A 12449-nucleotide genomic window follows, 5' to 3' on the forward strand; every position below is an offset into this window, starting at 1 on the left:
TTTCTTCCTTTCTTTCTGGCCGCTCATTCAGAGTATCATTTGCTGGCTCCACATCTTCTCCTCTTCCTCTCACTGTTGGGGTCCCTCAAGGTTCAGTCCTTGGCCCTCTTCTTTTCTCCCTGTACACTGCCCCAATTGGAATGACCATCAGCAGATTTGGCTTCCAGTACCATCTTTATGCTGATGACACACAGCTATACACCTCACCCCCGCTGTACTACAGAACACCAGTGACTGACTGCAGTTTGCAACATCATGTCTGCTCTCTATCTGAAACTTAACCTTTCCAAAACTGAAATTCTTCTTTTCCCTCCTTCTGCTAACCTTCCTAAACCTGACATCTCCCTCTCTATGTGTGGCACAACGATAAGTCCTAGGCAGCAGGCCCGCTGTCTGGGTGTTATTCTTGACACCGATCTCTCCTTCACCTCCCACATACAATCTCTTGCCCGCTCCTGTCGCTTGCACCTCAAGAACATCTCTAGAATCCGCCCCTTTCTCACAATGGAAACGACAAACGCCCTCACTGTGGCCCTGATCCACTCTCGCCTTGACTACTGTAACTCTCTATTAATTGGTCTGCCCCTAACTAGACTCTCTCCTCTACAGTGGAAAAGGAAGGAAAGGATCCGGCACAACCTCTTCTTAGAATAAAACCATCATAATCTTTATTTCAAAGTATTAAAAATACCATCCGTGAAAACCGAAAGAGATGTTAATCCATGAGAGCTTTACGCGTTTCGGACTTCAGTATAAAAACAGAGTCCTTAATCATAAGGACTCTTTTTGTTTTTATACTGAAGTCCGAAACGCGTAAAGCTCCCATGGATTAACATCTCTTTCGGTTTTCACGGATGGTATTTTTAATACTTTGAAATAAAGATTATGATGTTTTTATTCTAAGAAGAGGTTGTGCCGGATCCTTTCCTTCCTTTTCCACTGTTTCTGACCGGTTGGGACTCACCGATGGATTCCTGGCACCCGCAAGGATCAGCAGCCCGGGCAGCAGGTGAGCTAAAGAAATTCTCCTCCTTCATTTCTCTCCTCTACAGTCCATCCTTAATGCAGCAGCCAGGGTCACCTATCTGGCTAACCGCTACTCGGATGCCTCTGCTCTGTGCCAGTCATTGCACTGGCTGCCCATATATCATAGAATCCAATTCAAATTGCTTGTTATCACCCACAAAGCTCTCCACAGTGCGGCACCCCCTACATCTCCACCCTCATCTCTGTCTATCACCCCACCCGTTCTCTACGCTCTGCAAATGACTTTCGACTAACGTCCTCACTAATCCGAACCTCCCACTCCCGGATGCAAGACTTCTCCCGAGCTGCACCAACCCTCTGGAACGCTCTACCCCAAGAAGTTAGGAGAAATCACAACTTAGGGGTACTTTGCACACTACGACATCGCAAGCCGATGCTTGCGATGCGGAGCGCGATAGTCCCCGGCCCCGTTGCAGCGATATCTTGTGATAGCTGCCGTAGTGAACACTATCGCCACGGCAGCTTCACATGCACTTACCTGCCCTGCGACGTCGCTCTGGCCGGCGACCCGCCTCCTTCCTAAGGGGGCGGGTCATGCGGCGTCACAGTGACGGCAGGCAGCCAATAGAAGCGGAGGGGCGGAGATGAGTGGGACGTAAACATTCCGCCCACCTCCGTCCTTCCGCATAGCCGGCGTGGGCCGCGGTGACGCAGGTAAGCTGATGTTCCTTGCTCCTGCGGCTTCTCACACAGAGATGTGTGCTGCCGCAGGAACGAGGAACAACATCGTACCGTCGCTGCCGCGCAGTTATGAAAATGTCGGACGCTGCACCGATGATACGATTAAGACGGTTTTGCGCTCGTTAATCGTATCAAAAAGGATTTAAACACTACGATATCGACAGCGACGCCGGATGTGTGTCACTTTCGATTTGACCCCACCGACATCGCAGCTGCGATGTCGTAGTGTGCAAAGTACCCCTTACTCAGCTTCAGACGCACCCTAAAAACGCATCTTTTTAGGGCAGCCTATCACACTCCCTAGCCAAACTAAATTCACATAGTCCCTCTACAACTTCACAACATAACTCCACGTCAAACTCCATGGCACCCAAATGCCAAATCTCAAGGTTCTGGGCAACTGGTCCAGGAAGCCATTATCTATCCCCAGTTTCTTGAGATGGCTGGATTGCCATTGTAAATAAGCACTTGTACCTTCTACACCCCCCCCCCCATCTCATTGTAGATTGTGAGCTCTCACGAGCAGGGTTGTCTTTTTTTTTTTTTTTTTTTTTTTTCCATCTAAATGTTGTATCTTCTATAACTGTTACTTGTTTGTATATGATCCTCCTGAATTGTAAAGCGTTGCGGAATATGTTGGCGCTATAGATGATTATTATTATTATTATCTACATCACTGTTACAGATATACATTACTATTTGCCCTTGCAAAGAGATTCTCTTCCGTTTCCAAATTGTATACTTGACTGACGTTATTGATGTACATTTACATGTATAGAATGTCCATTGGGGTGGATGAAAGGAAGGCTACCGGGAAATGGCCTATTGGTTGATGTTATCTACATCACTGTTACACATCACTTTTTAACACGTATTTTGCTTTTGTTTTTTGCCAGATTATGTTTACTTTGAAAACTCTTCAAGCAACCCGTACCTGATAAGAAGAATAGAAGAACTGAACAAGGTGCGTGTGGTGTCAGCCGGAAATACGTGTTCTGTAATATTCTCGTATATTAGGAAACTGGATTTCTGGAAATAATTTTCTTGAATGATATGGGGTTGATGAAAGAGCAGCATATCCCCATGTACTGAATACACCCACAAACCATGTTATTCATTGACAATGTGACACAACCTGTTTATGCCGTCTGTGACTCAGAGCTCAGCAGTTGCTTGGTGGCACTTGCTGGGTATTAATATGTTGCAGAGATGTCAAGGTCTTGCCTGTTATGATCCATGAACCAAGGAGGATCATAAATGCGGAAATCCAAAAAGTAACCAGAGTGGCTGGAACCTTAACGGACTGCAGACCTAATCCTGACACAACTAGACGTAGCCGTGGGACGAGCCTACGATGACCTAGTCGTCTCTGCACAGCTGGAGAAGTAAATATTCTTACAGAAAGAAATATAAGAAAAGCTAATCTGCCTTGGAGCAATCCCGAAAGATATAGATAGCCCCCCACATGTAAAAACTACGGTGATATAGGAAAACACAATACAAAGCTAGAAAAGACATATTCAGCAAAGGTGAGGTCCAAACTATCTTTATACGAAAGGATAGGAAGGAATATTGTCTGCAGCCATAAAAACCCTAATAAATACCAGAACGTCTGATATGGAAAAACCCTGAGACCAAACGGCCTCTCCCCCACTATATCAGCACTCTGATGTTACTGGGATCCAAAAACACTAATATAGATGAGGGACTGCATTAATACCAAGCATGACAAAACACCGTACATTGCAGAATCATGGAGTTAAATATACAGACCCAGCAGGGAATGATCCAATTCTACCAGTAACTCTACACAGGCAAAATAGGAATCAAGCATTAGTATCAAAGCAGAAAAAACAACAAGAAAGTGGAAACAATAAGCAGAGGTACAAGACCAACTTATCTGAGAGGAGTTCTGGTAGTGAGCAGGGCTCGTTTCAGAATGTCCTTAACACACAGGATATCCATTGAGGACCGGCAAGTAAAAGGAGAAAACTACTTAGCAATATAGCCCAATCTGAGAGACCAGATTGCCAGTCCTCTGCAGGTGTGTGGCTTTCATTCCACAAATCAAGTGTACCGCCAGCACTGACCACAAGAGGGAGCACCAAACTGGAAAATGTATTCACAACACTTGCCAAAAAGGCCCACATTTGAGGGATTGTCCACTATTGATGGCCTGTTCTTAAGATAGGTCATCAATGTCTAATCGGCTGGGGTCCGACATCCGGAACCCTCGCTGATAAGCTTTTCATGATGCCAACTACTGCAGCAGGCGGTCGAAAATGTTTAATTCCAGAGCTACGGATTAGCTGATAGCAGCTGCAGCTGGGTACTGCCGCCTCCTATTCAAATTAATAGGAGGCTGATGTGCTGTACCTAGCTACTATCAGAAGACTGGCCAGCTCCGGAACAGTGCATTTCCGGCTGCCTGCTACTGCCGTTGTCACAGAGGTCAGCTGATCAGCAGGGGTGCGTAGTGTCAGACCTCGGCCGATCCGACAATGATGACCTATCATAAGTATTTGTCTTCATTCCTGTAAAAAAAAAAAAAGTTTTTAAGAGGCTTCCAATACCCTGCCTTGTCCCAGTCTATAGTATCTCCCAACTCAGAAGCGGGAAGTCTCACACAGGAGTCAAATTATTGAGACAGTGGAGAGACAATCTTCTCCCGGTCTATTTGCTGCCTTCAGGTAGAGCATTTAGTCGTATCAGTGGTCCAAACTGTCAATCTCAAGAGCACACTGACTTTGTAAACCAGGATGCTGGGAGGCTAGTAAGCATTGTGTTCCTGAAGAAAACCTAAGAAAAAACAATTTACGTGAAGATTGAATGGATACTCTTAAAAAGCAACTGAGATTATGTTCACATATAAAACTTTTCTGCTACAAATCTTTGTTACTTGCAGACTTTGATGTGACTTTACTGTGGATTTTTCCCCTTTGTTGGGTAAAGTTTTGATTAAATCTCATTTGCTTTGCTGATACTGCAGTTTAAGGCCCTGTGCACACTAGAAAAAGGATTTTTCTCAAGAACTTTCTTGAGTCTGAAAGATTAGCGCACTTGCGTTTAAAAAAACGCCCCAATAACGCACTGAAAAAACATGTGTTTTTACCGCGTTTTTGATGCGTTTTTTCCGCAGGTTGGTCCCTGCGTTTTTTTTTACCATTTATCTATGGCAAAAAACGCAGGTACCTGCAGAAAAGAAGTGACTGCTCATTCTTTTTCTTAAGAAATTCTGCAGAAAAGAATGTTCTTGAGAAAAAAAACGCAGTGTGCATATAGCAATTCCATTCTCGCCTTTTCATTGGGGGACACAGACAGTGGGTATTATGGTGTCTCCAGGGGAGGCGTGACACTAGATTGAAAAAGTGTTAGCTCCTCCCACAGCATATACCCTAGCTAGGCAGGAAACTAGCTAAGTTTTTTCAAGTGTCAGCAGGGAGGCTGACATGTCTGGACTGAGCTCTACAAGTGCCTTAGGCCAGCTTATTTTGTTTTTATTTTTTATTTTGTTTTTCTTATTCATTGTGTTTTTGATATGGGGCAATACCAGGGTGCCTTGATCCCGGGGAGCATGATTAATTTAGCCCCCGGCTTCGGCCTGCATTCTAGCAACGCCCCCTCTCACTGCTCTGGAAGCCGCGCCCTCACTCAGGAGCAGCTCCTTTCCGATTGGCCGTCACGCTTAGTCCCAGCCCTGAGACCAATCAGTCTCCGGGGGCCACTACTCTCCTCCAGGCTGCCAGGAACACTGGACGCCATTTTCCACGTGGGGAGCAGACACGGGTGAGATCGCCTCCTTGGCTCTGCACTTCTGCAGCACTATATACCGCTCTGCTCAGCTGTATATCGCTGTCTCTCTAGCGGTGTGTGCCTGCTGGCTAGCGGTGTATATCAGCTATTAGCGGTATATACTGGCTCTGCCTGCAGGTATATGCCAACTGTTTGACAGTATATCCCATTTTGCTATCGGTATATACCGGCTCTGCATAGCAGTCACTTTATAATACTGCTAGTGGCTCCTCACTCATACTAACAGCGGCATATCCCTATATAGGGCTGTAGGACTCTGTTGCTGACATGCGTAACCGCAAGGGTGATAAACCTTGCCAGGCGTCCTCTACGGACCTGTACTATGCATGTACCACCTGTGGACGCTCATTTTCTAATGGCCGAAGCTATCCACTATGCCGGGGCTGCGATGCCCCTACTACGTCTCACAACAGACCCAGTTGCCGGACCAGGAGGCCGCGCAGGTTTTGGATTCTGCCCCGGCCACCGGCCAGGCAGCACCCCCGTCTGATGACGTTCTTCCTGCATGGACTCTTCTAATGTCTAAAAGGATCGATGACCTTGTCACTCAGATATCCCAAACCTCAGGCAGCCTTCCCCCAGCTCACCTCCTTCAGAGGAGCCCGCCTGCTTTGTCTGGTCCTTCTTCCCCAGAACGTAAAAAGGCTGCTTCCAAGAGGCGCCATTGCGACCTCTACGCCTCTTCCGACTCGGACGATGGTCAGTCTGACCCGGGCTCTGTGACTTTTAGTAGTCACGATTCCCAAGACTCTGATTCAGATGTCCTTTCTGAGTCTAGGCATATAGAAGACACACTAATTTCGACTGTCAATCACTCTTTGTCGATTTCTGATCAGCCTCCGGACCCGACTTCTCAGTCGGCAATCAAGCGGGCCAAGAAGCCTCCTAAGTCCTTTGCCCAGGATCCGGTTTTTCGTCAAATCGTATCTAAACGGTGGGATCACCCTGATAGAAGGTTTAATAAAAAACCTTTCACTTCATTCGCTTATCCTTTTCCATCTGACATGGTTAAGACCTGGTCAGTACCCCCCGTTGTGGACCCACCAGTATCCAGGCTGGCTAAACACACGGTTATGTCCGTTTCAGACAGCGCGTCTCTCAAGGACTCGTCCGACCGCGCAGTTGATGCGGCGGTCAAGTCTATTTTCCAGGCTTCAGGCTCCTCTCTTCGCCCCCTGTTTACCTTGACATGGGTCACGAGAGCTATGGGTGTGTGGAGTAAGAACCTACGCAGGATGCTTCGCTCTTGTAATATTCCTCCGGAGGCTTTTGAGATCCTTGATTTGATCTCCCTAGCCTCTAATTATTTTCTTGATGGCTCCCTAGATGCCGCTAGTTTGTCAGCCCTAACGGCAGCCAATGCTGTTTTTGCCCGCAGAGTCCTGTGGCTAAAGATATGGAACGCGGACAGTGCCTCCAAGAAATCCCTGTCCACACTTCCCTTCCATGATCTTCGCCTGTTTGGAGAATCCCTGGACAAACTCATATCTGAGACGACGGGTGGAAAAAGTACTATTCTACCACAAAAGCGGCCTGTATCCAGGAATTTTAAAAAATCATCTTGGCGCAGGCAGTCCTTTCGGCCCGTCTCCCAAAAACCTTCAGTACAAGGATCGTCCCAACGCTCAGATCGAGGATCCGGCCCCTCAAGGGGCTCTTCTTGGCGTTCCCACTCCAAACAACCTAACCCTAAGGGACCTCGCCCTGCACAGGCCCCCTCAGCATGACGCCAGGTATCCCTCAGATCCGACTCCTGTTGGAGGGCGGCTTCTGCTTTTTCGGGATGTCTGGCTAGACCACACTCACGATGCTTGGGTTCGAGAAATCATCACCTCAGGTTACAAGATCGATTTCCATTCCCTGCTGGCCAGCAGGTTTCTGCGTTCTCGTCTCCCAAAGTCCGAAACGCAAAGCCAGGCCTTATTTCAGGCCATAGCCTCGTTACAAAAAGCAAACGTTATCATTCCAGTGCCCATGGAACAGCGCAGCAAAGGTTTCTATTCAAACCTTTTTGTCGTTCTCAAGAAAGATGGCTCTGTCCGCTTTATCCTGGATCTCAAAAGACTGAACAGATCCGTACGCATTTGGATTTTCCGAATGGAATCATTGAGAGCAGTACTAGCCGCCATGGAACCGGAAGAAATCCTAGCCTCCATAGATGTTCAAGATGCTTATTTACACATTCCCATATGTGTATCCCATCAACGGTTCCTTCGTTTTGCCGTAGGACACTGTCATTACCAATTCAGGGCCCTCCCCTTTGGACTGGCCACTGCTCCTCGGGTCTTCACAAAGGTCATGGCGGCCGTCATGTCCATTTTGCACCCCAGAGGCGTTTTGGTTGTTCCCTATTTGGACGACCTACTTGTCAAGGGGAGCTCTCCTCAAGTTTGCTCAGAAAGCGTGCAGATATGCTTAGACACGCTGTCAAGGCTAGGGTGGCTTATCAACTTCAACAAGTTATCCCTCATTCCTCGTCAGCGCATCACCTTTTTAGGTATGCTGATAGACATGGCTCAGTCCCGGGTTTTTCTTCCAGAAGACAAGAGGTCTTCCCTCATCCGGGCCGCCCAATCCCTCCGCTCCCGCCGTCACACATCCCTTTGTAATGGGATGAGAGTGTTAGGCAAGATGGTGACAGTCATGGAAGCCGTGTCCTTTGCCCAATTCCATCTGCGCCCTCTACAACTGGATCTTTTATACTTCTGGAACCAGAATCCAGCTTCTCTAGACCGGTCAGTCTGCTTATCTCGGACTGCGCTCCACTCCCTCGTCTGGTGGACTCAAGCCTCATCCCTATCTCAAGGGAAGTCCTTCCGTCCTGTCCACTGGCAAGTAGTCACGACAGATGCCAGCCTCATAGGCTGGGGAGCGGTGTTTCTCCACCACACTGTTCACGGACGCTGATCTCCCTACGAACGATCCCTTTCATATCAACGTTCTAGAGATCAGAGCCATATTTTTGGCCCTTCAGAACTTTCAGCCCTTGCTATTGTGTCTCCCTGTTCGGATCCAGTCAGACAATGCCACGGCTGTAGCTTACATCAACCGTCCGGGAGGAACTCGCAGCAGGTCAGCGATGAAAGAAGTATCCAGGATTCTTCTTTGGGCAGAGATGCACATTCCCATTATTTCAGCTGTCCATATTCCGGGAGTAGACAACTGGGCCGCAGACTTTCTCAGCAGACAGGGTCTAGCGGCAGGGGAATGGTCCCTCCATGACGAAGTGTTCCATCAGATCACTCTTCGTTGGAGACTCCCAGATGTGGACCTCATGGCGTCTCTGATGAACGCCAAGATACATCCCTTCATATCCCGGTTGAGAGACCCGCTAGCGCTCGGCTCCGACGCTCTAGTCTTCCCGTGGTCGCAGTTTCGCCTGCCCTTCATCTTCCCTCCGTTTCCTCTCATTCCGAGAGTAATCAAGAAAATCAAGGCAGAGGGAATTCCTATGATCCTCGTGGCCCAGGAGAGCCTGGTACCCAGAGCTTCTCCAACTTCTCAGCGACACTCCCTGGCGTCTCCCCGACCGCCCGGATTTCTGTCGCAAGGTCCAATATTCCACCAGAATACAGCACAGCTGCATTTGACGGCGTGGTGCTTGAATCCTTGATTCTAGCCAAGTCAGGTCTTTCTTCTAAGGTAGTTCATACCATGCTTAATGCTCGGAAGCCCTCCTCCGCCTGATCTATCACAGGACCTGTAAGACCTATAAGACCTATCTTTCCTGGTGTGACCGGTGATGCACTTGCAAGTGCGAAACGGCCGTCGTTGGACGTGCTCAGCTCCCCCTCCCCACCTACCCGCCCTGCACATGTAACCTCCAAGTTTGAATAAACTCGTTTTCTACAGAGCATACATCTGGTGAGTGCCATTCTCTCTTGCAAGCTGACATTCATGAATTTGATTGTTTATTGATTATTTATTCACAACTATCCATCAGGTGATCCATTCAGGGTTTAATTTTTTCACTTTTTTTTTTCCCTCCAGTTCTATTCCTCTTGTATACTTTAATTTTAAATTTCTCCCCACACAATAGTATCTCCCAACGCAGAAGTGGCAAGTCTCACACAGGTGTCAAATAGTGAGACAGTGGAGAGCCAATCTTCAGCCTTTCTCTCAAATAAGGCCAGAACTTTACCAAAGAGTTAGCAAGTGCTGCGCTTCTTATCTAGGAGACCGGCCACCTCTGATAAACTGCAACCGTAATCGGTAACATGGACATCAAGCACTAAACTAGTCTTAAAAACCCCACTTTTATTCTTGAAATTTATATTGCATATTCAATAAGTGATTGCTTGTTTTCACAAACACATTGCAATAATACCCATTTCAGAATGAGAAAATCTCTTTTAAGTCTCTGGTCAAGGCGTTGTCTACTACCAGGACAACCCCTTCTGATTCCACATGTTTCCCCCAGGTAAAATTAAAAAAAAGCTTATACTCCGCTTCCGTGCCGGCACCGTTCTATTGGTATCTGGGCTTGCGTTTCCAGGGATCATGTGACATCATGCGATCCCCGCATCCGATCACCCCCGGCCTCTTGCGCCTTTCCCCTAGTCACTACCAGACCCCTACATATAGCTTCTAGCTTCTGACTAAGTGAATTGAGTTGACCCATATACTTTCGCCTATTGAATATTACAAGGGTCATATTAGGTTCAGGACTGATTTGCCGTTGTGGAGTGTAAATAGATTACAATTTTTGCTATATGTAAATTTACTGGATCTAATATTTTTTTTCTGCAGACTGCAAATGGAAATGTGGAAGCAAAGGTTGTCTGTTTCTATAGAAGGAGAGATATATCCAGCACCCTTATTTCTTTAGCAGACAAGCATGCAAGTAAGTACAGGTTTACCTCTGTTTTTGCTCCTTCAAACCTTTTTGTTTCCCCTCTGCTTTTGCACAATGGAATCAATCTTACATCTTTGTTACATAACCACACACAAGAGAAAAAGAGGCGATCATAAGGTTCAACATATTTTTATTATTAGTGCGGAAAGGTGGTGGGAACAAGGCAAACGGATTACATCACCGCAGTCAATACAAAAGTAGCAACAATGTACTAAGTACATATACAATTAGGCTATGTGCGCACGTTGCGTACTAGCCCTGCAGAAATTTCTGCAGCGATCTGAAGAGCACATGTGCTCTTTAAATCGCTGCAGAAATGTCCGTAGTGAAAAAAAAAAAAAGCCGATTCCATGCGCTCTGCCTGCAGCTCCTGCCATAGACAGAGCAGGAGCTGCCGGCAAAGCGCACAACAGAAGTGACATGTCACTTCTTAGAATGCAGCGCTTCGGCAGTAGCCGAAGCGCTGCACTCTAAAACGCCACGTGCGCACGGCCCCTGCACAATCTCCATAGACTGTGCAGGGGACGCAGGACGCATGCAGTTACGCTGCGCTACAAAGCGCAGCGTAACTGCATGTATTTACGCAACGTGCGCACATAGCCTAAGATGTAAATATCCAATCAAAACAGTGCAAGGTTAAGCCAGAAGAGATTAAGGGCGGCTTTGCACGTTGCAACATCGCACGTGCGATGTCGGTGGGGTCAAATCGAAAGTGACGCACTTCCGGCGTTACTTTCGACATCGTTGTGTGTAAATCCTAGATGATACGAATAACGAGCGCAAAAGCGTCGTTATCGTATCATCGGTGCAGGCTTCGACTTTTTCATAATTACGCTGCCGCGACAGGTACGATGCTGTTCCTCGTTCCTGCGGCAGCATACATCGCTGTGTATGAAGCCGCAGGAGCGAGGAACATCACCTTACCTGCTGCCGGCGGCTATACGGAAGGAAGAAGGTGGGCGGGATGATTACATCGTGCTCATCTCCGCCCCTCCGCCGCTATTGGCCGCCTGCCATGTGACGTCGCTATGACGCCGCACGACCCGCCCCCTTAGGAAGGAGGCGGGTTGCCGGCCAGAGCGACGGTCGCAGGGCAGGTAAGTGCATGTGAAGCTGGTGTAGCGATAATTTTCGCTACGCCAGCTATCACAAGATATCGTACCTGCGACGGGGGCAGGGACTATCGCGTGCGACATCGCATCATCGGCTTGCGATGTCGCAACGTGCAAAGCCCGCCTAAGGCTACTTTCACACATCAGTTTTCTGCATTCAGGCACAATCCTTTTTTTTTTCTTGATCCAACGGATCCGGCAAAAAATGTAAAAACCTTATCCACTGGATCTGTTTTTTAACGGATCTATTATGCCGGATGCGTAAAAAACCGGATCCGTTGGATCTGTTTTGCATCTGTTTTGTCCGTTTTTTTTGCTGGATCCGTTTTTTCAAAACATTGGAGCATGCTCAGTTTACAAAAACGGATCCGGCAGCCGCATCCGTTTTTTGCCGCATTACGCTGGATCCGGCGTCCATAGGCTTCCATTGTAAAACACGCCGTATCGCGCCGCATCCTGCGCGATGCGGTTTTTTAAGGGGCCAAAAAACGTTACATGAAACGTTCCATCCGGCCACCGCATTAATTAATTTTGCCGCATCTGGAAAAAAACGGATGCAACCCAAAGCCATCAGGCACAATCCGGTAACAATGCAAATCTATGGGGATAAAACGGATGCGGTACCGGATCCGTTTAACCCGTTTTTTTCCGGATTGTGCCTGATGGAAAAAACCTGATGTGTGAAAGTAGCCTAATACTGGTTTTAGCATACTCACAGAGATGATATTAGGTAGCAACTCTTAATATAAGATATATATCTCCTGCATGTATATGGAAGAACCAACAATATATGTGCACATGGTTAGAGCTAGGGGACACCTAATATAATTAATTTACAATGTAGATAACGGATATGCGCTCCCCCCCAGGACAAGAGAGACAATAGAAGCATTCACTATATCTATACCTGTGGCACCAATGGAAGCCAGCACAACTGCAGA

At 47.4% G+C, this 12449-nt stretch overlaps 1 protein-coding gene across 6 annotated transcripts in view; it reads left to right on the forward strand.

The window, feature by feature from the left end:
• The window catches only part of MTA1 (metastasis associated 1), a 219230-nt gene that overhangs the window by 50605 nt on the left and 156176 nt on the right, over nucleotides 1–12449 (forward strand). For all 6 annotated transcript variants that reach the window (XM_075330605.1, XM_075330607.1, XM_075330606.1 and 3 more), the window contains exons 2-3: nucleotides 2625–2692; nucleotides 10291–10384. In XM_075330605.1, the coding sequence (XP_075186720.1) occupies nucleotides 2625–2692; nucleotides 10291–10384 (162 nt within the window). The remainder of the gene's footprint in view (nucleotides 1–2624; nucleotides 2693–10290; nucleotides 10385–12449) is intronic.

The sequence above is a fragment of the Anomaloglossus baeobatrachus genome, chromosome 12 (genome assembly GCF_048569485.1).
Source record: "Anomaloglossus baeobatrachus isolate aAnoBae1 chromosome 12, aAnoBae1.hap1, whole genome shotgun sequence".
Taxonomy (NCBI): Eukaryota; Metazoa; Chordata; class Amphibia; order Anura; family Aromobatidae; genus Anomaloglossus; species Anomaloglossus baeobatrachus.